The sequence below is a fragment of the Vanessa cardui genome, chromosome 5, assembly GCF_905220365.1.
Source record: "Vanessa cardui chromosome 5, ilVanCard2.1, whole genome shotgun sequence".
Taxonomy (NCBI): Eukaryota; Metazoa; Arthropoda; class Insecta; order Lepidoptera; family Nymphalidae; genus Vanessa; species Vanessa cardui.
Window position 1 is genome coordinate 2405588 of NC_061127.1, and position 26920 is coordinate 2432507.

Below are 26920 nucleotides of genomic sequence, written 5' to 3' on the forward strand. Positions count from 1 at the left end.
GCCACTATTTACATCGTCCCAGCTGCTTAGTTTTCATGACAACCTTAAAAAACAGTAAATTATCAGCAAACAGCACTAATACCTTTAACGTCGAAAGAAAGATCATTTATATGTACTAGAAATAAAAAACGACCTAGAATATATCCTTGTAGAACACTCATTTTTAGTATAGATCCAGACGACTTTATTTCAGTCTAAACATATTTAGCTCTTTGATTATACTTTAACACTGTTATATTTGAGCTTATACAAAAGTGGTCAGTATCCTACATAGACAAATACTGTAGACAAATAGCAGCGTACTTCAATAGCATTCTACGATTTTTCCAATACATCGTAAATATGTTTAAGAAGTGCCCGCATCAGCTGTCGAGCGGCCTCTCGTAAAATCAAATTGCTCGGTATGAGGAATAGAATTGGTACTGAAATGGACGAGTAGTTGATTTAAAATATTTTTTTCACATATTTTGCTTAAAGATGGAAACATAAAAATGAAAAAGGCATATTGAGATAAAACCTTACTTCATTTTAAAAAGTTAGTAAATGTACGTACGTAACCTGCATTTAGAAAGATCATTATTTAATAATCTACCTTATATTTTTAAGTGAAAAGTTATATTATCTATAAAAACTGAAATGTTTTTGCAAATTCTAATTCTGAATTTGTATATCGACTAACTGTGTTCAATTTGATTGATACAATTTCCTTTTTAGGTTTACCACAAACACTGGCAATAACATCCTGTGTCGATTTTATTCTATCATCGGTTCAATCGTCGGTATCATGACAATATATTATTTGTTCTAAAAACAAATTACGTATATGTAACAAATAGGCATTGCTTTCTGCATATTGCTTTTTGTAAATGCACAAAATGTGTTAACATTTACTTCATCATATAGAACAAAAACCATTAATTCGTATTGATACGATCAAAGTACAAATTGATTGTGTATTGATACTGTTTTCAACACATTTATATCGTAACAAAATTAGTATCGTATACATATGAAAGTTTGTTATAGAAATCGCTCTATTTTGTTTTTTCAACCAAATTCTATACTAATCTTCAGTTTGAAAAGTATCTAATTGTAGTTTTACGCAGATTAGAGCAACGACACCAGTCTCTTCCTAAAATTTTCTGATTATCATGAAATTTTCTTATTAAATATGAACAATTAGTTTACAAATGCGTTACCAACCTTGGTATCCCTCGTGCCATGTTGTTGCCATGTACGTTTCAATAGACAAAGAAAATCAACCCATTCATAATGTTATACGTATAAATAATACTAAAAATAATTGTGAGGGATGGCACGGTGGACATATGTCGGGCGTGTCACACTCCGGGCGAATCCCTTAGACATATTATTTCCGGTTGTTCTCGTCTTGCTAACGGAGAGTATTTGCACAGACATAATCAAGTGGCCAAGATTATCCATCAACAACTTGCACTTCGATACGGTCTTGTGGTATCAGAGGTACCATACTACAAGTATGTGCCCGACCCAGTTCTCGAGAATGGTCATATCACACTGTACTGGGACCGATCTATAATCACTGACAGGACTGTTGTCGCCAACAAGCCTGATATAGTGGTGATAGATCGGTCAGAGCGCCGCACGATAATTGTTGACATCACCATCCCTCATGACGAGAATCTCGTGAAAGCTGAGAAGGATAAACAAATAAAATATCTTGACTTAGCTCACGAGGTTGTCGACATGTGGGATGTGGATACAGCAGTTATTGTGCCGATAGTTGTTACAGCGAATGGCCTAATGGCCAAGAGCCTCGACCAACATCTTAAGAGACTCTCGTTAGGCAGCTGGGTCAAGGGCCTGATGCAGAAGGCAGTACTCCTCGGCACGGCGCGTATTGTGAGGAAGTTCCTCTCTTTGGAGCCCTGACCACCGGTGGCTTAGACCCTGTTCCCGTCACTGGTTGGCCTCTGTATTTTATATTTTTAAATATATTTTATACATATGTTTGTATTTTATATTTAAAAATGTAATATAATATGAGTAAAAATAAATAACTAAAAATAAAATACGGCTGTTTCGATTGCTCATAGACAAATTTATGTATATTAAATTATGTGACGCCTAAATGTTAAGAATACAATTGGTCGACAACGAATTACTTCCTCTTTAATCTGATGGGACATCTCAAGGTTTCAGATAATTTACGATGTCCAAAAACATCGAATACATTGACGGATTTATTAAGTAATCATTTTGCAATATCTCTTAGTTAGCCAGCAATGTGACTTCCAATGTATTGAATGGTCGTGAGTATTCAGTTTGAAGCAGTGTGAATCGGTACGAGGTCGGGTTGGTGCTATCATCCTATACCGGTGTTCCCAAAGGGAAAAAAATCTTTGCTATCAACCTTACTTGTAAGAGGATTATAATGTTTTTAATCCATGTTTTGTTATTTTTAATCGCTTTTAAAAAAGGGTTATTTTGATTCGGCTACTTTTTTGCGTAATATTTTGTGAGCCAACTTTATAAAAAAATCTTTTGTATTTTTTACACTTTACGTATAATCGCGCAAACATTAAATGAATTTTAATAAGTATGGAAAAATTGTTTAAAAAATAATTACTTTACGATTTTTAAAAGACTTTAAGTGAAAATAGCAATATCTTTTTGACAACAAAATCTTTGGTCTTCTAACACTATCAATATGAAGCTAACCTATAATAACCTAAAACTGATTTATGTTTTGTTTTAAATGGACCATTCAATTATAAGTGGATCCAATTGTCCATGGACTTTGGTTTTGTAACTATCCAATCACACCAATAAATTTGGGATATAAGATATTGATATTTTTCTTGTGCCTGCAATTGGTTCAAACCTTCAAACCGGAACACAACAATTATCAGATTGGTAATAAAACAATTGACAATTGAGTACCTACCTAGATGGGCTTGCACAAAGCTCTTCCACCAAGTTCGAGAACTTATATCCTTCAACAAAAACAGTACAATCATAATGCGATCAAACTTAAACAAATAGACAAGATGTGTTTGAAACTCTGCCGTATTTTCTCAAATCACCGACTTCGTAATTCATTAATTGATTTGTAACGTTATAGTACCAAGAAATTTTACAAACGAAAGCAATTGACACTTATGTGTGATGCATGTTATATAAATTTAAATAATATTAGCTAAAATAATATAACTAATACGTTTATTTATTTTATTTATCTTAAATATTAAATGAGTAATTCTAGTAGATATGTATTCTATTTCGTGTATCGCAGAAATGCTTTTAACGATTTGTCTTAACTTTTGTATTTATAAGGCTTTGCAGTTTAAGTAAATTTACATGGATGTATTGTCTGAAGAAACGCAATTTTTCACAACACAAAATATTTTTGTGATGCTTATTCTTATTTTAATATTTATTTGAAAATTTCTGATTAGCTTATAACTTGTACGTTTTGGACTAACTCCTCAATTTTGTTCAATATGTATTTAATAATGCACTTAAAATCTAAATCGAAATATACTTTTATCAAGTGGGCCTTTACAAGCACTATTAAATCGTCATTTAACAATTAAATAAAGTGAAGCTACCAGCGGTTCGGATAGTAGATTTTACCGAGAAGAACCGCCAAGAAACTCAGAATTTACTTTTATTTAACGTTTAAAACACAGTAATGTTAGTTAAATCACTACATAGTATAAAATAGTCGCTTTCTCTGTCCCTATATCCCTATGTATGTTTAAATCTTTAAAACTACGCAACAGATTTCAATGCCGTTTTTAATAGAAAGAGTAATTGAAAGGGTAGGTTTTTGTATATAATACATTGACAATATAGTAAAGAAACAAAAAAAATCTGTAGTATATTTAGTATCAGCATTACACACGTGCGAAGCTCACTAGTACAAATATATATTTATGTAATATCCTGCCTGAAAGTCAACAAGCATTAATTCCACTCTTTTTATCATCTATATAATTATATCAGAAGATTTCCAAAGCTTTGGTTGTCGCTGGAAATCATATTTTGTATGTTAATCACGCAGAAACTGCTGAAAGTATCGCTTTGAGACTCAGATCAATTGACGCGCAATAATTTGTAGCTTTTATTTATTTGCATTCCTTTTATCTTTCCCTTCCTTTTTTCAACTTTATTTAACGTATCGCGATGTGAACAGGTAACTAAAATCTAAGATCATAATATACAAATACACGATGTATATTTAGATATTACGCTGTACGCAATAGACTACAATAACTTTAGATAATGTTGCTAGCCTATCTAACTTATATTGAGTTTGTGGTACACTGGCTACTTATGTATCTATACTTATAAAATAACATGTCTTGGCTGACTGATTGATTCACAGTCGCCGAGCGTAAGCTATTAAAGTCAGGGTCATGAAATTTGGTGAGTAGGGTCGTTTTATTGAGAAGACACACACAAGGAAGTAATTTTGATATTTTTACCTAAGATGCTGAAATAAGGGTTGAAAATTTGTAGTGGTAAGTTCGTAATTTATAAGTTAGAAACAGATCTTTTTTCTTAGGCTACTGGTTAAAAATGATTAGATATATATTTAAGCGTACATATTTTTTGATATTCCGCGCATAAAGTTAGTCAATAGAGTTAATAGTTATTAGTTTATTTGTAAACATTACAGTCAAAAGTTTAATTAAAATTTAGGTGCAGTATGCTCCCTTTCTATACTATGTCCGACCATTTAAGTTTGAGTGTCCTAAAGGAAGGATCATTCCAATGTGAAAATCACATCCTAAGCTGTTTTTTGTTAAAGCGTGTACCTACATCGTATAACATCCCACTATAACCTAGTGTGTAGAACACTAACATATAAAGTTTGTGAAAACAGTTACATTAATTAAACATAGGTTTATTAAATAAAAATTTGATTACAATATGACCAATCCTAAAAAAATGCAAACAAGTCTAGTGATCCTATCATCTTTCCAGCAATAAAAAATAAACACAGAAAAAAAACAGAGGAAATTATCATCGATTAAAATATTAAATACATGTCTCATAATGCACTCAACCTAACTACATACAGACGAAAACAAAATAAATAACGTAATTACGTTTAAAGTCACCAGTTGAACGTTGTAACAGTGGGTCCGAAATACATTGATTACCTACAATTGAATAACACTTTTGGCTTGACATTAATTCATAAGCGATTGTTCATGATACTGTCCAAAACTGAAAAAAAAAACCCCGAAAATAAACAAGTTATGGACATGTCAAAAAATTCCAATTTTATTTTATTTAAAATTTCGCTTATTTATATTATGATCTTATATAAGTTGTACAAACTACTGTCATGGTCTCATCTGTTTTAATAATACTTTTAATTAATTTCATTTATCGTCATTGTGTGTATTGCCAGTAACAATATGAAACAGGTATATTCAGGTTGTTCTTCGAATCGGGAGAATTTGAAAAATTTTCCGCCTTCGCTGTGGACTTTTGCATCATCAGAGAACTGATTTGTAATTTAACACCATTTAATTTCACCTTGAGATAGAGGAGCTAGCCTTGGTCTTGGATTTATCGAGCTAAATATCTTTTCAGACTCTTTTTTCAGATAGGAGACCTGAGGTATAATTTAGAACAATCCGTAGAACTGAACATAGAGAAATGCGTTTAAATCAAAGATCTATAATCTGATGATCATAATCTGAGATATATAATATGCTTTCGTCCGAGATCTTCATGGTTCAGACGGAGACAACGGAACAGGAAAGGCCCAGCCCCACTCGGCAGAGACCACGAAGGTTTTGTCTCAGCCCTCTCGTGGCATCAGCGGCCGAGGTTTAAAAGATAGGATGTGACTCTGGGGCCGTGCTGTCAGTGTCGGACATCAGAATTCCCAGTTTCATCCGCACCACTTAGTTGTCCTAAATGCATACAACGCCATTTTTAAGGCATATTTTTCATTTTCTCCGAACTGATAGAACATTCAAGAACCCACCATTTCCTTAAACAAACGCGCAAGATCCGAGGTGTTGCAGATGTTCAATTATAAATGTAGTCACTTCATCGGATGAACTTCCAGCACATTTGCCAAATATGCCCTAAAAAAAATAAAGACATCTAATGACTATTTTGAAATATTTTAAAAGTTTTTATTTTATTATTTGCTAAATAATTGTTATAAACAAAGCAGTCATATCGCTCTACGCTCATGACTCACACAACTCACTACGCAGTTATCTATCTACGCTACAACAACGCAAGGTATCACTCTATTAGTCCGAGTTCGTTATTCAAACAAAATGATCGTAGAAATTGTCATATTCCTTCTAACAAGTTTGGCTGGTTATTTCATATATAGACATAAATGGATACATAGATATTTCGAAGAAAAAGGTATCAAATATGTAGCTGGAGTCCCGATATTTGGAAATATATTTAAAAGTACCTTCCTTTACCGTCATATACTGGATGACCTGGACGCCGTGTACAAAGCTTTTCCAGATGAAAAGTGAGTTTTTTTTTAAATAAAATAATCACAATATGCCAAAATCATATACTGTTTTTATATACTGAAGTTTTATGATTAATTAATTGGATAAATTTTATTATTTTACTTATATAGAATTCTTATGTATTAATCATTCCTTATATCGTCGTCGTTATGTCCCTCGAGTATGTTTTTTTCACTGGCTCACTCGATCTTCAAATTGAAACAAAGTATTGTTGTTTTGGTGGCATAACATAGTAGGCGAAAAATGTGATTATTTAAGACATAGCATTAGATTTTAGACCTCTAAAATTATCAGTGTTTCTCTACAATATTTATGTGTCGTACACATAAACCTTCGTCTTCAATGATTGTCTATCAAAAAAAAACATTAAAATCATTTGTGTAGTTTTAAAGATAAAAGCATACACAGGGACAGACAGACAGCGAGAAGCGACTTTGTTCTGTACTATGTAGTGATGATATTTATAATTTAAATAATTTTATTAAAAACTAATGACTGAAATTTTAACAAATTAATATGTAGAACGTGTACGATTAATATCACTTAACTTCTCGTGAACTTTGATATTGAACGTTAAAAATAAAATTATATGATCTTATATTGTTGGAATTAATCATATAATAATAGTAATTTCATTGTCAAGCGGATGAAGTTATCTAAAATTATTATTTATTTTATACCATTTTTAATAACTCCTCTTGAATTTAAAATGTGTCTATTGTCACTAAGTTTTTTAGGGCAAATCTTGCAAGAAGATCTGAAATTGTACCCCTGGCAATATTTTTCCATTGGCAATATATATTGATGACAATCATCAACTGATTATATCGAGAAATTGCTCCAGACGTAGGAACTCCTCAATGTATAAAAGTTATACCTGAAATTTTGTATATATATTCAATTAGCCTGTACTAAATGTCTCCTGCATTTAGGCCTGACTCCTAACGAGATATCTCCTAAACGGTTAACGGTAAAAATAAGAATTTTTTAAAGTCATTTTATTATGGTATTACGATCTAATATAGCTGCTTCACCCAAGATAGGCTAGCGACGAGCAAAGTCGTCAAAAGCCAGAACGGGCACGAAATTTAATACACGCATTCAATTCAGATAGGCTGCTCTAAAATCGGGTATAATTTAAACTATATACGTGCTATTACATATCTCTGCAATTATCAGCAAAATTCAGCCACAATATTGCCGTACATAGAATATTGTAAATTACATTATGCTGGGCTTAGATAATAAATAAATGAAATAACTTTCACAACATAATACAAAGTAACTCATCAAAAAGTGAAAATCCTGAAAGAACGTACTGACTCCGAATTTGACTTAAAATGAAATAATGTTTTCATCTATTTACCCATTGACTTGAAATAATATTTTTGTCAATTTACCCATTAAGTCGACCTAATTAGAAGTGAGCAATTTGAAATCCATCCCATACGATGTACATCTTTGCATTGTATGATACCTTGCGGGTGCGCTTCCTTCGTATATTGGTACAAGAAACTCCTGCTTGCAATGCTTACCTATGGACCTATTAGCACAGCTTTAGTTATTCGTTCTATCTCGACAGGCTTAGGTTATACTTTTGCTGCTATATGTCACTCACCTACTTAAAAATCATATAAATTAACCATCAATACATTTGTTGTGACCTCATTTGTTATATGATGTATCGTACAAATTATTTATTTTCACTGTGTAGTGAGATCGTCTACAAAATAGGGATTCAACAGATATTGTTAACTCCTATATGTTCCTTGACCCTAGTACCGATACTGTTAAGTAAACCTATCAGCTTTCTTAGTTTTAAATAAACCCACCAACCCGCATTAGAACAGCGTGGTGGAATATGTTCCAAACCTTATCCTCAAGTGGAGAGGAGGCCTTAGCCCAGCAGTGTGAAATTTAAAAAGGCTGTTGATGTTGTTGTTTTAAATAAACCCAAATGTTGTAAATTAAAGACATCACGTCATTGACAACTAACTTTATTCTTCTATGACAAGCCAGATATCAAAACATAACTACAACATCTTCCCCTTTTAATAAGTATTAAAATTAAACTTGAACAAACATGTTATTCACACAAAATAACAACTAATAAACAAAACACAAAATAAGTACTAAAGTAACTAACATAACCAAACACTTCCCCTTTAAAAAAAATAAAAAAGACAAATATCACACAACATATTTCTTAATATAAAGAAACTATTTAAATATATTCTGAGCTATACGTTGCTTTGCTACTTCTTTGGCTCTACGAAAAGGCCTCGGGGATGTAGGTTTTGCAATGCTTACATTATCTTTTGAAATATCTACATCTTTAAGTAAAGGCAAATCTTCTGATGAACTTACATCCTCGTTAGCGTCACTAAACGCTTCAAAACTGTTGTCATTATCAGAGTTTTCATTAGACTTACATTTTATCAAATGACGACGATTTCGTCTAAACTTACGGCCGATATCATTTTGTACAATGTATGATCTAGGAGCATTGGTAGGACCGACTACCTTAGCCCTACTCCTATATTTTCCATCAATACAAATTACAGGGACACCTTCTTTTAAAATCGGTAGAGTTTTGCAATGTCTATCATAATACATCTTAGCTTTGTTTTGTTTCTTAATCATAGTATTATATTCAGCTGGATCAATAGGCTTTGGTTTTAATACATTAGGATGTACAGGTAATTTACATCGTAATGTTCGACCCATTAGTAACTGAGCTGGAGAACTCAGGCCATCTCTAGGAGTATTTCTGTAATTAAGAAGGGCTAACGAAAAATCTTCTTTACTCGAGATAGATTTTTTTAAGATATTTTTAATAGTTTGTACCGCGCGTTCACTTTTACCATTAGATTGTGCATAATTCGGAGAAGATGTAACATGATCAAATCCCCATTCAACAGCAAACTTTTTAAATTCTCGACTAGCATACTGCGTGCCATTGTCAGTTATCAAAACCGTAGGAATACCGTGTCTCGAAAATATGTCCTTCATATTTTCTATAATTAAACCAGATGTGATATTATTCAATTTACAAACTTCTACAAAGTTAGAATAATAATCTGTTACAATAAGATAATATTTTTTACGAAATTCAAAAATGTCTGACCCTACTTTAGCCCAAGGCAGTGCAGGTATTTCTATTGGTAGCATTGGTTCTTTTGAAGGTGCGTTTGTATGTTCTTGACACGTACGACATCGCCTTACATACTCCTCAATATCACGGGACATACTGGGCCAAAAAATCACTTGCCTTGCTCTCCTTTTACAACGATCAATGCCTAAATGTCCCTCGTGAACAATCTTTAACATATCATTCCTCAATGCTTTCGGAACAAGTACAACGTTATCCCTAAACAAAACTCCATCTACGGCATATAATTCATCTTTTATTGACCAATATGATTTTACCTCATTAGAAACATTACATTTATGACTTGGCCAACCCGAATTTATGTAATTTAATAATATTTGCGACTCGTTATCTTTTTTAGTTTCCCTTTTTACTAAGCTTAACTTGTCATTAGACATCGGTATATTTCCAATTATCATTTGTAATTGATATACAATATTACTATGCACTTCATCACTATACCGATCAGGCAGTGCTGCTCGGGACAACATGTCAGCAATATACATATACTTTCCTGGAACGTACGTAACAACTAAATCATAACTTTTAATTCTTAACAGCATACGTTGTAATCTCGCTGGAACAGACATTAAAGGTTTTTTAAAAATACTTTCTAATGGTTTATGATCAGATTCTACAACTACGTCTTTTTGACCATAAACATATTGATGAAATCGCTCACATGTGAAAACGATCGCCAACATTTCTTTTTCGATTTGTGCATACCTTATTTGTGCGTCAGTAAGGGTTCGAGATGCATACTCCACAGGGCGACCACCCTGCAGTAGTACAGCTCCTAACGCATTACATGACGCGTCTACTGACATTACAACGGGCTGACGTGGGTCATAAAGCGCCAAAACACCTGCGCTCGTGACTGCCTCTTTTAATCGATCAAATGCTATACGTTCGCTTTCTTCCCAGCGCCACTGATTATCTTTTTTTAAAAGATTTGTCAGAGGAATAGCTATCTCTGAATGATTAGGAATAAATTTAGATAAATAATTAACTGCACCTAAGAATCTTTCTAAATCTTTTCTATCTTTCGGTGTTTGCATTTCTTTAATTGCTTTGATTTTATCACTATCCGGACTAATACCCTTGGCATTAAAAACATGTCCTAAATATTTAACTTCTTCCACACAAAATTTACATTTATCCCTATTAATCTTTAAATTAATTTCTCTAGCTCTCTCTAATAGTGCTTTTAAACGCTTATCGTGAATCTCTTTTGTTTCACCCCAAACAATTACATCGTCAATATAACTTTCTACACCATCTAGATCTTCTAAAAATTGTCTTAACTTACCATGAAAAACTTCTGAGGCACAGTTGATACCAAATGGAAGACGAAGAAATTGGTACCTACCAAAAGGGGTGCTAAATGTGCACAAGTCTGTACTCTCGTCATCCAACGCCACAGTCCAAAAACCAGCGGTAGCATCTAACACAGAATAAAACCGCGCACCGTGCAGCTTGGATGCCAATTCGGATACAGTCGGAAGTTGGAAATGAGAACGTTGTACTGCTTTGTTCAGCTCACGTGAATCTAAGCAAACACGAATGCCATTATTTTTCTTTGCTACAAGTACCAATGGATGAACCCATTGTGTAGGATTTGCAACTTTCCTAATAACACCTAACTGTATCATTTTTTCTAACTCCTCTTTTAATCGATTCTGTAAGCCATGAGGAATTTTTCTGGATGCCGATATGACCGGTGAAACGGATTGATCAACGACTATATGATATTTCCCCGGTAAACATCCCAATCCTTCAAAAACATCATTATAATTTGATATTTCAATAGCTCGTATACGTTTAACTAAGCCTAGAACCACACATGATTTTTGACCTAGCACACTATTACATTCCATGTCAGCTATCGCAAACTTTAATTTATAAGTCACATTTTTATAAGACCAAGGCAGAAAACAAATTCCTTTTATCGGTATCGTGTTACGTGTATATGACACTAAAGGTATTTGTTTTTTAATTATAATATTATCATTAAAACCTAACTCTTTAAATCTACGATAAGACATTACGTTATAATCAGCACCTGTATCCAACTTAAAAATTTCCTTTCCGTTTACAGAGATAAGTTCCTGACTCCAGTCCTCTGAAGTATTTTTTATATTTTCAACTACAGAAATTAAAAAATTATTATCAACAGAATTACTATTACTAACATTATTGTCATCTTCAATTTCATATACTTGATTGACCTTATTCTGAGCAGATATATTTGAAAAACGATACGACTTGCACATTCGTGCAACATGTCCTTGATTACCACATGAAAAACACCGAAGATGTAGAGCCGGACAATCGCCGTTTATACCACATTGTGTAAAACCACACCTTGAACAGCGACTTTTACCAGCATTAATATTTTTACGTCCTTGAATTGAAGTGCCTGTAGCCTTACTAATCCACGCTTGAGCTCTCCATTCTGGTACTACATCTTGGCCACGACCCCTCACTTTCACGCCATCGACGTATGCAGTACTCCCGACACCATTCTTGCTACTCATTTGAAGTTCACTTTCTTTTGATATTTCTTCTGCCTCACAAATCTTTATTGCTTTATCTAAATTTAACTCTTCGCATCTCAGTAAACGATCTCTGACCGTAATTTGATGAATACCGCATACAATTCGATCTTTAATCAAATCTTCTTCTAATGTCAAAAATTCACAATTTTTACTTAAAAGGCGCAGCGCTGTGACATACTCATGAATGGATTCACCTATTTCTTGGTTTCTTGAGAAAAATTTGTATCTCATCAATGTGACATTTGATTTAATACCAAAATGGCTATCAAACTTTTTTAACAATACGTTGACATCATCACGGTCTTGTTCTTGAACAAATGTAAAAGTTTGATATATATCAAATCCGTCTGAACCTATTAGATTAATCAATAAACTAGCTTGAACAGTCATTGACTCAGCATGTACTCCTGAAGCTTTCAAAAATAATAAAAATTGCTGCTTCCATTTTTTCCATACCTCAGCTCGGCCGACAGGTCCCCCGACTTCGACCATATTTAACTCAGATGGCGGTCGCGCGTGTTCCATATTGTATGTATATTGTAAAACAAATAATTATATAATAAATAAATATTTAGCGCATTTCTCGCGTTTTAAATATTATTTATTAATATTTTTTTAAACCGCTGTCACCATGTTGTAAATTAAAGACATCACGTCATTGACAACTAACTTTATTCTTCTATGACAAGCCAGATATCAAAACATAACTACAACACCAAACATAAAACAAGCTATAGAGTGTCTAATGTTATTCCAGCAAGCGAGATTTATAATCTGAGATACATTCTTGATTCTTAGTTCACGTGTCTTTAATAGCAATTGTTTGCTCATGTTTTACGCAAAAATAATTTAATTTAAATATTCATGATCACTTACAATTTAGATGCAAACAGTGATCGACTGACTTGAAATTAACATTTAATTCATAACCTTCAATCTTCATACCACATTTATCATCATTTCATATTAAAAATGTCATTTGTCAGTCTTAATTAAAATATATAGGACTTTTTATTTTATTTATTTGGATATTTACAAAGGTTTTTTTTTATTGAACCCTAAAGAAAACTATGACAGCGGGATCAGAAAAGATTCCTATTAAACAAATTTATTAAATAAGATTTTATGATGTAGACATTGAAATTGATCGATATCAACTAAATAATTGTTGTTCATTGTCACTTCTTGCTGATCGCAGATACGTGGGTTTTATCGAGGGCATATCGCCCATAATTCTAGTAAGAGACCCTGAGCTGATGAAAGCCATAACGATCAAGGATTTCGACCATTTCATTGACCACAAAGAATTCTTCACTGAAGAAAATGAACCCCTGTTTGGAAGCAGCTTACTTATGATGAAAGGTAAAATACAAATAATTATTTAAATAATTTGTGATTGAATTATAATTATGCATGTGTTTGTATTTTGTGGTATTGTATTTAACCACATTCGTGGCCTTGCAAGTTTGTGATGTTAAAGATTCTTGTACATTTAATTAAGACGCCGACGACTGTCTAATCTATATCTCAGCTTTGATTTTTTTTTAAAACGACTATAACAAAAAAAGGGCTTGAGTAATAGTTATTTGATTCAAAAAGGAATCATATATGTTGATTTTTTTTAGGAGATAAATGGCACGATATGAGAACAACTCTAAGCCCGGCCTTCACTGGATCCAAGATGAGAAAAATGATGCCTTTTATGACGGAAATCAGCTTTAACATCATTGAATACTTAAAAGGTAATCTTTATCAATCGTTATCTATGTGTATATTGATGAAATACTTTTTAGAGATATAAATCTATTCAATTCAGAAAGTACCCTTTTTATGAAATAGTTATCGACATGTATGTATGTATTAGTATGAGCGACACTCTTGCTGAGAAGATATCTGAATTTGCGTAGCAAGATTAAGAATAAATACGACAAAATATTTTTTTTTTTTTGTTATTTTTGTGTGGTTTTGATGTATGTGCCTTTTGGGTAAATACATCTCTATACTTACAAAAAAAACACAAAATTATTAACACACCTTCATTAATGGGCAGAAGAATTGAGTCCATTTACAAAATCAATGTTTTGTACAAATATCCTCTGAAAAATGGTTGGCTCTTGAAGTACCATTTTACAAGACAAAATTGAATGTAAACGCTTTGTACCCTCATCAGATATTCTTCCGTCAAATAACAATGGTCCTGAGTTTCGGTTTGAAGGATGAACCAGTGTAACTGCACAAGATTGTTAGTGCATTGGTATGATATAAATATATTGGTGACTTGGTTACTCTTTCTAACAGCGCTAATGATTTTATTCTTTCGCGAGCCGAATAATTAATCTCGCGAAACGAAATGAATACTTACGATTACGGAAATTTTGAGAGATATTTTTTATCAACAAAATATGTAATTTCCATAAATAAACTTTATTCCCATATCTAACCCCATTAAGCGAGGGTGAAAATTCAAAACGATAAAACAACTTCCATATTTATGACAAAACACTTAAAAGAACTAATTTTATATTTCTGAGACAAAAAAAATTACGAACAAAACCGCTAAACAAACTTTTATTCCTTAATTAAAAAATGACAACTTAGTTGGCATTTGAATTAGGTTTAATTGATTGGATTGACATTTATTATAGTATGATTGCAAGAAATATAATATAAAATATCCTCGTCGTAGAAATATTATAATCAAAGAATTTTAATTCCCAGGGTTTGTAACAGTTCCAGGAAAATCTAAGAAAAAAACATTCCCATATTTATTTGTAATAATTTCATTCTTGCATTCACTAACAAATTATATCAAATGCATATGTCTACTTGACAAGTGCGTGTAATTACGAATTAAGGCAGCGATTAACGCCATTCGAATTAAATTTCTCTATAAACAGCGAGAACTATTAAAACGGAAATAAATCATTATTTCAATCAAAGAAAAACTTAACAGAGATTATCTCTAAACCTTATGCATTCCTAGTATATGTATACATAGCGATTTCTATATTTTTATAAAATCTAATAAATAAAAGAAGTTCTGTTAAATTATATTAAAATTCTTAAAACAAACACATCACAATAATCTATTAATCTCGTAAAATTTATACCATCAAAATCAGAATGGCTTTTTATTAGACCATATTCAAAAACGAAACTTACTGAACGCCAACTTTACGATCATTCGTTAGAATATTATTAAAAAATAATAATAATTTGTTTGTATGTGATCATCGAATCTTACTTCTAGATATACATCATTATAATATACATATCGTTACTACATAATATTACTAGCGATCCGCCCCGCCTTCATATGGGTACATTGAAATACTTTAATATATCACTCCAGAGTAATGGTCCTTTTTACCAGTAGATTTTTAAGATCATTAGTTGGATCATTACTTCTGGATTATCTCTACATACTTACAAAATAAAATATTGATATATTGTGAAATCAATGTTTCTATTTATTTTAATCCATAATTATTTGGTGATTTTCTTTAAATATTTCAATAACTTTCACTTTCGATGATTCACATTTTCCTACAATTGTTTTCTAAATATAATTTATACTTGCATATGAATTGACAAAAATGTACCATTTATTTAACAATTTATATAATGTTAACACAACATACATTCGCTTTTTGAACATGGAACAACAGGAGAACGTTTTTCTTTCTGTTTGTAAATCCTGTTATCAAAGCACATCATTGTCCTACAAAAGAATTACCATGCCTGTGTACTCAGGTAACAGAGGTAACAAGTTTACGCTTGTTTCTAGTATAGCCTGCCATCATTTCCAGGAAATTCCTTCATATTTTTAAGAACAAAAATCACATTTTCAAGTATATATTGAAACGCAACTTAATATTCCGAACAAGCTATTTTTATTATAGTCAATATACTCGTAAAGTGTGTCTTACTTTATATATTATAAAGTTTTATAGTCTAGTTTATACACTACTTGAATAGAGGGAGTCGAAAAATATTTCATAACAAAGACCCCTCAAACTAGTTAACAATCTAATTTTCTTTAACACAAATACTGCAGATTTCAATCTAATTCTCAACTTGGTAACATGTGAACAATTGTAGCTAAAGCCTTTAGTAATGAATAAACGTCATATTATTTGTAAGGTAATGAAGTAAATTCTTTATTATGAAACTTTATTTATTATTCATTGCATATGCAATACACGGTAGTTATACTAAACAGAAGCAAAAAAAACTAGGTATAAAGCTTGCTAGGCAGCCCTATAGCTTACATTTATGTTTTCCAGGAAAAGTCTATTTAAAGTATTAAGTAGTGTTTTAGAGAGAGATTTGTTTACAACGTCGTATATTATTTTCAGAACAAAAATAAAATAAGTATCATCTGCTAAAAATAGTCGCTAATTATTATTTAAAACTGAGGCAAGTGATTTGTATATATGAGAAATATAATTGGACCAAATATGATCACCATGGGATCCCTATTTTAACTTACGATATCTTCTTATTTTTAACTCTGAATTATATTGTTCAAATACGAAGACAGAAAATTGAGTGCAGTTCTTCTTTCTTGCTAATGCCGTTGTAATGCCTTCCTGTACGATGTTCTATGTTGCACACAATAACTGTACAAAATACAGTACTTTTCGGTCGTGTCGGATAATATCGCCGAGTAGCAGCGTACAAAGATTGCCTTTGTTTATGCCATGTAACAATCTTCGCTGATATCCGTTGGGAATAGTCATCATTGTAAGAATTAAGGCTATGTACAGTCAGAGTAAGAAAACGTGAATCTAAATATCAAATCATTGCGAAGCTATATGTCATTTTTGATAGGTAAAGCAGATTATCGCTCATACTGCGCACACGAAAATAGATCTTAAGATGACGAACCTTTTCTTACTCCGACTGTACATCGTTGAGAAGAGAATTGCCACACGGCCAACTGCCGTTCAAATGACTCGCAAATAACTCAATATTAGCGTACATTATAAGTTTTTTTTAAGTAAACAATTAGAACTAATATCGTCAGAAAACACTTTGCTACTTTCTATAAAAAAAGAAATTATATAAAACCTAAGCCAAGTTTGGACAAAAGCGATCAATATCTTCTAAGGCCATTTCTTAAGTACTTCATAATGGACTGAGTTGTATGGTTGAGTAATAACATTTTAACAATATTTAGAAGTTGTGTACTTAATTATGATTAGTAGTAGCCCACGACTTCAGCGGTGTTGATTATCATGTTAGGCAAAAAAGTAGCCTATATTCTCTCTTGCAGTTCAAGTTTGTTTTATTACAAGTTTCATCAAATTTAGGTTACCGGTTTGGTCGTGAAACACAGACAGACTGAGTTACTTTCACATCTTTAATATTAATATAGATTTTTGAGACAAAATACAATTATAAAATATCCAAAACGACACGTGGCTGTGAAGTTATTATGTTACATACGACAAATTTCCCAGAAAGTTTTTACACACTAAATCTATACGAGCTTTGAAAGCCCGTACTTACTTTTAATGGCGTTTAAATCCAATTAAATTTTGAGTGCGAATGTTATCAAACTCGGCGTGGCTTTGTTTGTTACGCAATTACGATGATGAGGTAAACTTAATTTCAAATAACACAACGTTCGGATTTCACATTCATAATAGAGTAGAGGGTTTCAGTGTCTATAACTGAATTATTTTCAGAAAACTCCATATTGTTGTTTTTTAATTTCCATTAACCATCTCAAAAATTCACAACCGAATTCTTATCGTAAATATTAGTAACGTAAGAATAAAAGGTAACGGGTATTGTTGATAATAATAATATGAGCACAACACACAATTGAACACAATTAGTATTAATATAAAGCGATTATTGTTAATTAATTGATAATCGATTTTATACGAGTTCATTTATATTTTTAATTAATAGTATAATATTTTTTAAAAAGGTATAATTTTATCAAAAACACCACTTAAAAATGATTTTTTTTTATTTATAAAACAACGATTTCATTAAAATTAAATTAATCTTAATTCATTTCTTACAATCACTTTGAATCTTCGTGCTACAAGATTATATAAAATTTAATTCGCAATGTAGATTCTACTGAGAAGACTCGGCAAGAAACTTACTCTACATTTCGGTTTATTATAATTGTTTGAGTGAGACAAAATTATACAATACTACTGTAATTTATTACTCGATCCTCGCGGGAGCTGATAGCGTATTGTTTTTTGTTAATTCCTGCAAACTTTGTGAAATAAAAATTTGTTTTACAAACAATTTGTTTATAGCGTGTTAGCTATTAAATATTTTTCGTTTCGAATTTCAGTTACAGATTTCTTTTTCTCACGATTATGATTGAAGTCCAAAAAAATATTTTCTTACTTACAACACATTTTTTAACCGACTTCAAAAAAGGAGGAGGTTTATCAATTCGTCGGAATCTTTTTTTTTATGTATGTTCTCCGATATCTCAAAGACGCGTGGACCGATTTTAAAAATTCTTTTTTTGTCAGAAAGGTGGCACCTTCTAGTCCCATATTAATTAGAACAGGTTCTGATGATAGGATCCTGGAGAATTCGAGGGGAACCCTCATATTTTATAGGCACATGTACCGTTTACATATTTTCTGAAGTTATATTGGCATTTGCTTCTGGCAATCATAATATTATACTGCTGAGCTGATGATGAAAGGTGTAAGTCCTCAATTACTAGGAGTTAGGAAATAGTTCTTTGAACATTAAAATATGGATTTATACTCCTCTTCGTAGCTTTTATGAAGAGAAGTACAGGTTCACTAAACATTTCTTTTGTTATGTTATTGTTTAGTATATCATGCTCCAGATATAAGTTTTATTGAAATAGGTTCAGCGCTATTTGAAAAAATCAACAAATAACCATTTGTTACGTAAGTACTTTTAATTTCTATTTTGAGAAAATAACACTAAAAAGAGTAAAATAAACAATTTTTTTAAAAAAATAACACCGACTTCAAAGTGATCACTAAAAGTAATAAAATAATTTGATTTAAAAACGTATTATTGAAGTCGGACGATTTTGAGTGAAAAACAAAATGTAGAAATATTTATATACGATCGGCCGATTTCAATAATACGTGTTTAAATCAAATTATTTTATTACTTTTAGTGATCACTTTGAAGTCGGTGTTATTTTTTAAATAAATATTTGATTAATGTCATATAAAAAGTTGATGATAAGCCACAATATAAACAAACGATTTATTTATATAAAATGGTTCCGCATTAAACAGATCTATGGTAAATCGGTCAACACCACGTTGATGCTTTTGGAGCTGAACGAATTTAATATAAAATATTATCATATAATGTACCACTAGCCTTGGGAGTTAAGATGTTTTGTCCCTTGTGCCTTTACTTACAGTGACTCATTCAACCTTTCAAACCAACAAACCATACCAAGTATTACAACTTGACGAAATATCTGATTTGCGCCAACCCGCATTGGAACAGCGTGGTGGAATATGTTCCAAACCTTCACCTCATAAAGAGAGGAGGCCTTTAGCCCAGCAGTGGGAATTTACAGGCTGTTGTTGTTGTTGAAATATCTGATAAGTAGGTGGACACAGATAGGCTTGCTCAATGCACTGCCACCAAGTAATACCTTTACTTTAAATTTTATATTGTAAAATGATACTTTTAAAGTCAGGTAGAAGTTTTCAAGAGGAAAAAAATTGTATAAAACATTGATTTTGTAAATTAATAAAAAGATATTCAGTTTTTGAAGTCATTTTTCTAACTGTATAGTTTTATGAACTCACAAACGCACTCCTCAACGTCAAATTATTTTTTTGCTGCCTTTATTCCTCCTTGTTAAATCACGCAAATTAAGCTTCGTTAATATCTTAAAATTATACACCAAAATGTTCTTATAATTTTCTAAATTTGTAACTACAATATGTATTTTAAAAACATGTCTTCAAAAGATGAAGTTTATTATGACCATAATGTAACCATTAAACTATCTCCATCCTATTCTTTCAGGTCATCTTAATGAAGTCATCGATGTGGAAGATCTGATACGCCGGTATACTAATGACGTCATAGCATCAGCTGCATTTGGTCTACAAGTGAACTCCGTAAAGGATAAAGACAATGAATTCTATAAGACCGGTCAAGATTTATTCCATTTTAATATCAAGCAAAAATTCATATTCTTCATGTCGACTGCATTTCCTAATCTTTTCAAGGTAATTATTTTGCTTACAGATTTGTGCAGATTCTGCTTGATTGTTATATATGTAACTCTAGGTCGGGGTGAAAACATATGGGGTGTTTGTGTCTAAATATTAACCATAGCAACTCCGATTCTGATAATTGAAAGTCTTTACATTAGCGTTCTTGAGAAAGCATATAAATCTTGCCCCTGCACACTTTTCGATGGTGTAGGATTTGCGATTCCGTCGGATTATGACATTTGAGAATGCACCAACAACCTCGGAAAACCAACAACTAACTAAATTGTTATGTATCTTGTGCCTGTTACACTGACTCACTCAAAATTCAAACCGGAACACAACAATACTGAGTGCTGTTGTTTGGAATATCTGATGAGTGGATGGTACCTTCCCAGACGGGTTTGCACAAAACCCTACCAGCAAAGTTTTAGACAGTACATAAATCGGCATGCCTCACTTTCCATTCACGTCAGATTTTCCGTCCCATCAAATTATGAGAGTAGGGGAAGATATTTGGGATGCACTCGTACTCTATAAATTACTCGTATAATATGTCCGGCCCGCACTAGCCTGCCATGGATAGAAAATTGCATTTAATGTTTTATTTCATGTTTTACACACATTAATAGAATTAATATTTTCATGAATTTATTAACGTTTAATATATTTCGTTCCATAGAAATTGGGCTTGCAAATATTCCCCGCGAAAACCTCAAATTTCTTTAGAAATCTGGTGACCAGCACAATGGAACACAGAGAGAAAAATAAAATCGAGAGGCCGGATATGATTCAACTATTAATGGAAGCTTCCAAAGGTATATTATTTTTAATTAAATTTATTCGTTTGTTTATATTTACTCCAAAAGCACCGAGAATTCCTTTTTTTTTTAATAAAACATTTTAAATTTGATATCAGAATGACATTTCAAAATCGTAACTATTGTTATTTAAAGTAAATTTATTTCTCTGTATGTCTGTGTAAGACATTATTACGGCAAAACTAAATTTGTTGAAATTTGATATGACTGCAAGGAAGAACGTTTATGCCTAACTCTTAACGACTAATACTGTGAAAACTATCATTTAATATATCAGCATATTTGTATAATCACGAAATGACAAATTTATGTATTTTTCATGAAGACGGTTACATACCCGTTTTGCTCAAGACATGGCTTTGCCCCAGCCAAGTCTCGAGCAAAACGGGCACGGCCGTACCATCTTTTCTCGAAGCAATTCGCGGTTGTTTCGCCCCCTCTATACCTTAGACGTGGACAAAGCTAGGAGTTTAGATTTTCGCTGAATAATAGTAGGCATTAGAATAAGCTTAAGTTCGAAATTACATGCCAATTGAATTAATAGTTTAGGAGTTACGGTCGATTAAAGTTACACCATTTTGTCACTCACTGACTCATTGACCAAGTATTAAAAATCTAAGGTACTTCTAGCAGACTTAGAAACTTCAAATTTTGCACCAAGATAGGTAATTAGTCACATATAAAGGAAAAATTATAAAAACATTAAGAAATAATATACAGTAGACAACAATTTTATATTTACGCTTTGGCAGTAACATTGTGTATTGTTCCTGACTGCATTGTTTACTTTGTTCGTTGTTAAAGTATTCAATTTGATGAATACATACATAGAATAAAAAGAATAATATAAATGTAACACATAGACTACAATTAATACAAATTATTACATAAAGTTCATAATTCATTAAATTAATAAAGTTAAAACTCCTTTATATTGCGATAAATATTGTATGCGCGCTCGATAAGTGGCGTTGTACCTGTTTGAATCGCGCTATGGTTTCGTTACAGAGCGCAGTCTAAGTAGTACTTTAAAAAAATTCGATAATTTCCAATTATTTTTCCATCTATCTATGAAAAACCATTTCGAAACTAAAAAAATATTGTTGCGATATTGGGAGATCTCAAAACTTTTTACGATTGAAAGACTGCATGGAGAGACTTGGCATTTTTTTACATTTAATGTTTTTGGTGGGGATTTAGCCAATGTTTGGCACCAAAAGACATCAACTTCTACGCCCGTCAACTGATTGTCTTAACATTGGTAGTACGTTTGCCGGATTTTCTCAAAAATGTTATAGCTACAATATAATTATACACCAATATTAATTACACATATAGATTGTTTAGTGAACTTGTCATAAGCCGATTAATGCATAATGTCATGGTAATTGTCCAATGAAATTACAATTGAACTGAAATTGGTATCTGATATAGTACGAAATTGTGAGGATTGAGAAAATTCTCCGCAAGTATAATCAATCAATGGTAAATACAATATCATAATCATAATGACCCCAATTGCTATAATGCTTACATCTCTCTCATAAAGAAAATTGTTATGTTTTTACGTAACAAAGTTTATTTTCAGTTCATTTTTGTTTCAGGTTTATTAAAATCCGAAAATGAAGGGAACGACAATTTTTCACCCACAGAGAACACCTTTAAGCCTAAAACTCAACAAAGGCGTGAGTCGCGTTTTAATTACGTCTTCGTTTTGTTGTAAATCATTTATGAAAACAACCGTAGAAGTTTTATCTCATAATGGAAAAAAACATCCTTATTTTTTTGACTAACGTTCAGTAGATATTTACCCATTGCTAACCTTTATATATATATGGGTTATAATTTACAACTAATCATTATAATATAATTTTACTCGTAAATAGTTTATGGCTAGCTATTTGAGTGAGTTTTTTTTATATGATTTATTCGTGAGACAAATTTTATTAGTATTGACAATTCCGCTATGAGAAACATTAAAAACGCTAGCTTGCCCTTTGTTTCGAATTGATAGTAGTACAAAATATTTCATTTTCATATTGTGTAGTCTGAGTTGATTAAAAATCATGAATGGTATAATCCAGGCAAACTAAACTAGCATAGTTTGAATGGCACTAACTGATTTTATTATAACATTTTTTTTGTATAGAATGGACCCAAAAGGATTTGGCCAGTCAAGTGTTTATTTTCTTCGCCGCCGGATATGAGAGTTCCGCTACTGCCCTCGTCATGTGCGTCCACGAATTAGCTCTCAACCCAGATGTTCAAGAAAAATTATACCAGGAGATCAGGAGCTTCAAAGAGGAACACGGAGATTTAACGTATGAAAATATAAACGCTCTGAAATATCTTGACTGCGTTTTGAGCGGTAAGTACGCAATATAAGTTCACCGAGAATTATCTAATGATTTGAATAGTAAGAAACTTGGCTGAAAAAATCCTTGATGATGTCCTTGATTCCGGTAAGTACATATTCCTAATCTCTTTTAACTCATAACCTCATACATGCACCTTTTAAGTTGTAAAGAAACTACGGTAAATTTTGAACACGTATGACTCAGTAAAATGTATTGAATTATAGAAACCTCTAGAAAGTGGGCAGCTGCTCTTATAATGGATAGAGTATGCAATAAAGATTACGAGTTGCCTCCGCCGAGGGAAGGCGCAAAGCCAGTGCATGTAAGTCTTTTCCATCTTAATATATACATATACTAACGGCGGTTTTCTTTTATTTTAAATGATAAAACATTAATTGCCAGTAATAAGAAGTTAGGCAGATTATAATGCAGGAGATTCAGACTTTTTTCAGAATATTGCCATATTCTAAATTTAATTGAAATGTCTCTTTGTTCTAATGTATTTGTCACCGTAAGATTACAAAAGTCGTTAGATTATAATCTGTCTCGTCAGATTGAAAACTGTCAAATTGTTAACTGTCGCAAGCTCTTCCTGATTAGTCTTATTTATTATAAGCGCTACGAATCATATGTCACCGTTCATAATGTTTAGACAGTTTACAATCTGACGAGACAGAACGTAATCTAACAAATTTTGTAATCTTACGGTGCCATCGCAACAAAATACTTTATGCAACTTTACTTACAACCAGTATCGCAACGACGAAAATTCTTTAATAACCCTCAAATTCTACGTATTTAAGAAGTATTAATACAAATAATGGTCACAGCTGAAACCTGGAGACATTGTCTACAATCTTGTGAACTCAATCCACATGGACCCACAATATCACCCAAATCCTGAGAAATTTGACCCGGAAAGATTCTCTGAAGAGAACAAACACAAAATCAAGCCATTTACATACATGCCTTTTGGAATGGGACCCAGAAATTGTATCGGTAAGAAATAATTCATAAAAAGTCTATAGTAATTAATGTTCTGAATGTATATCATTTTGTATTTTGACAACAATTCATATGGTTTCTAATTACAACAACAGCCTGCAAATTTCCCACTGCTGGGCTAAGGCCTCCTCTATCTTCGAGGAGAAGATTTGGAACATATTCCACCACGTTATTCCAAAGCGGGTTGGTGGGATACACATGTGGCAGAATTTCTATTAAATTAGACAATTGCAGGTTTTCCTTCATCGCCAAGCATTAAATTAATAATAAACACAAATTAAGCATATAAATATTCAATGGTGCTTGCCTGGGTTTAAGCCCGCAACCATCGTTTAAGATGCACCCGTCCTAACCACTTGCCCATCTCGACTTTGTTATAGATAATACTGTTTCTAAGTTAAAATATTATTACTCAATCATACAGCACACTCCGTTATGTGTACGATGTGAAGAAATGGCCTTAGAAAATATTGATCGCTTTTGTCCAAAAATGGCTTAGGTACTTATTAGGTAATTAAAAAATTGTTTTTATTCCAGGTTCTAGATTCGCTTTGCTAGAGTTAAAGGTCTTGATGTACCACCTCATACTGAACTTCAAGGTATTGAAATGCTCGAAGACCACCGATCCCATTGAGTTGCAACCTCATGAATTTAATATTAAACCGAAAGGTGGTTCCTGGGTGAAACTAGACGCTAGGACATGATTGATTCCTTTGATACTTCAACGTTAAAGGTTTAATAATCCTCTGAGTATTTTAGAAGACTCAGGATTAAAAATTAAAACTTATTTAATATATGAACATTATTTTTGATTTATCTTCTAAAATTATCTTTTTGTTTCCAATTTCATTAAGTTGGATATTGTATTGACCTATTACAAATATGCAATAAAAAAATGTATAATATTATTGTTTTATTTTAAAAGTATTTCATTTGATTAATCGCAGTTCGACTGCGGAGCTAAGGCAACCTTGTTGCCTCAATGTTTGTTAGAAGATTCACATGTGGCAAATTGACAAGTAATTCATGAAGGTTTCCTCACGATATTTTCATTTACGAAATTCAGAGGTACTTGTTTTAAGTTCAAACTCAAATTCCTTTATTCAATATAGAAGCATTACACTTACTTATTGATTGTCAAATAAACACTACCACCGGTTCGGAAAAAGGAACACCCTGACCCGAGAAGAACCGGCGAAAGAAACTCAGCGGGTCTTTTTTTTGTTATTTTTTTTTTTGTCAAATTAATAAGATACATAGTAGTATATGATTAGAAATAGCCAGGAGGCGATCGTTTCATTCCCAATGTGTGCTATCAAACATAAACTCGCTAATTGTGTAGTAACCTTTTGCACACAAGCGTTCCTTAACATTTTTTTAAATTTGGCAAGAGAAGCATTTTGAACGGTTTCTGGGATCCTGTTGTAGAAGCGTATACATTGCCCCACAAAATAGTTACTGACTCTATGCAGTCGAGTAACAGGAGTAACAAGATTGTGTTTGTTCCTTGTACCAATGTTATGAGAATCACATTTTCTCACAAAAACATTAATATTTTTCCGTACATACAAAACATTAGAAAAAATGTATTGAGAAGCAACAGTCAATATCTTAATTTCTTTAAATTTATACCTTAATGTTCGCAATCTTTGCTTAGGATTCATGTTACCTGACCCATATAGAATAATATTCTTTACTTATATATAATAGCTTATTACTATGGCTTAAGAATTACAGAAAGATAATAACAAAGTATATCTATCTATATGATAAAAATGGGGTGGCTGTTTGTAATATTAAAATATCCCTTTTTACTCAATGCATATTTAAATATACACGGTATATACACCAAAATAACATTTTTTACAATTGTTGCTTGTTTGTTTGTATGTCTGTCTGTTCCGGCTAATCTCTGGAACGGCTGGACCGATGTTGACGGGACTTTCACTGGCAGATAACTGTTACAATAAGGGGTAACTTAGACTACAATACCTTGTACTCGTTTGAATTTACCAAAAAAAATATTTTTGGTAAATTCAAATGAGTACAAGGTTGCGCACACAGCTAGTATAATAATAAAACTCTGTAGATGGTTTAAATATGCCAATAAAAATCCAAATTAACCCATTCCAAATGTAGAGCATAACAAACGAGTACTCATTATCTTACTGAAACACGAATATTTCCTCGTTGTAAATCACCATAATATCCCAAGGGATACAAATTTTCAAGGAAAATGGAATTAAAATGCTCACACATACATTGTTACATGTTCAACTTTTACTGCAATACATACATAATTAGCTCATTTT

General features: G+C 32.1%; 1 protein-coding gene across 1 annotated transcript; it reads left to right on the forward strand.

Moving 5' to 3' along the window:
* The first annotated feature begins 6257 nt into the window (after positions 1-6257).
* LOC124529973 (probable cytochrome P450 9f2) lies at positions 6258-25475 on the forward strand. Its single transcript, XM_047103938.1, has 10 exons — positions 6258-6502; positions 13414-13577; positions 13841-13957; positions 20235-20440; positions 21108-21243; positions 22851-22931; positions 23396-23614; positions 23828-23925; positions 24434-24602; positions 25146-25475. Exons 1-10 carry the CDS (start codon positions 6294-6296, stop codon positions 25310-25312), a joined length of 1566 nt encoding a protein of 521 aa, XP_046959894.1. The 5' UTR covers positions 6258-6293; the 3' UTR covers positions 25313-25475.
* Positions 25476-26920: the final 1445 nt, after the last annotated feature.

Excerpts from the sequence above, each read along its gene's own strand:
- LOC124529973 (XM_047103938.1), top strand. The coding sequence starts at position 6,294 with ATGATCGTAGAAATTGTCATATTCCTTCTAACAAGTTTGGCTGGTTAT. Across the intron at positions 20,441-21,107 it reads CATTTCCTAATCTTTTCAAG|AAATTGGGCTTGCAAATATT; the intron begins GTAATTATTTTG and ends TTCGTTCCATAG. Across the intron at positions 22,932-23,395 it reads GCCTAAAACTCAACAAAGGC|AATGGACCCAAAAGGATTTG; the intron begins GTGAGTCGCGTT and ends TTTTTTGTATAG.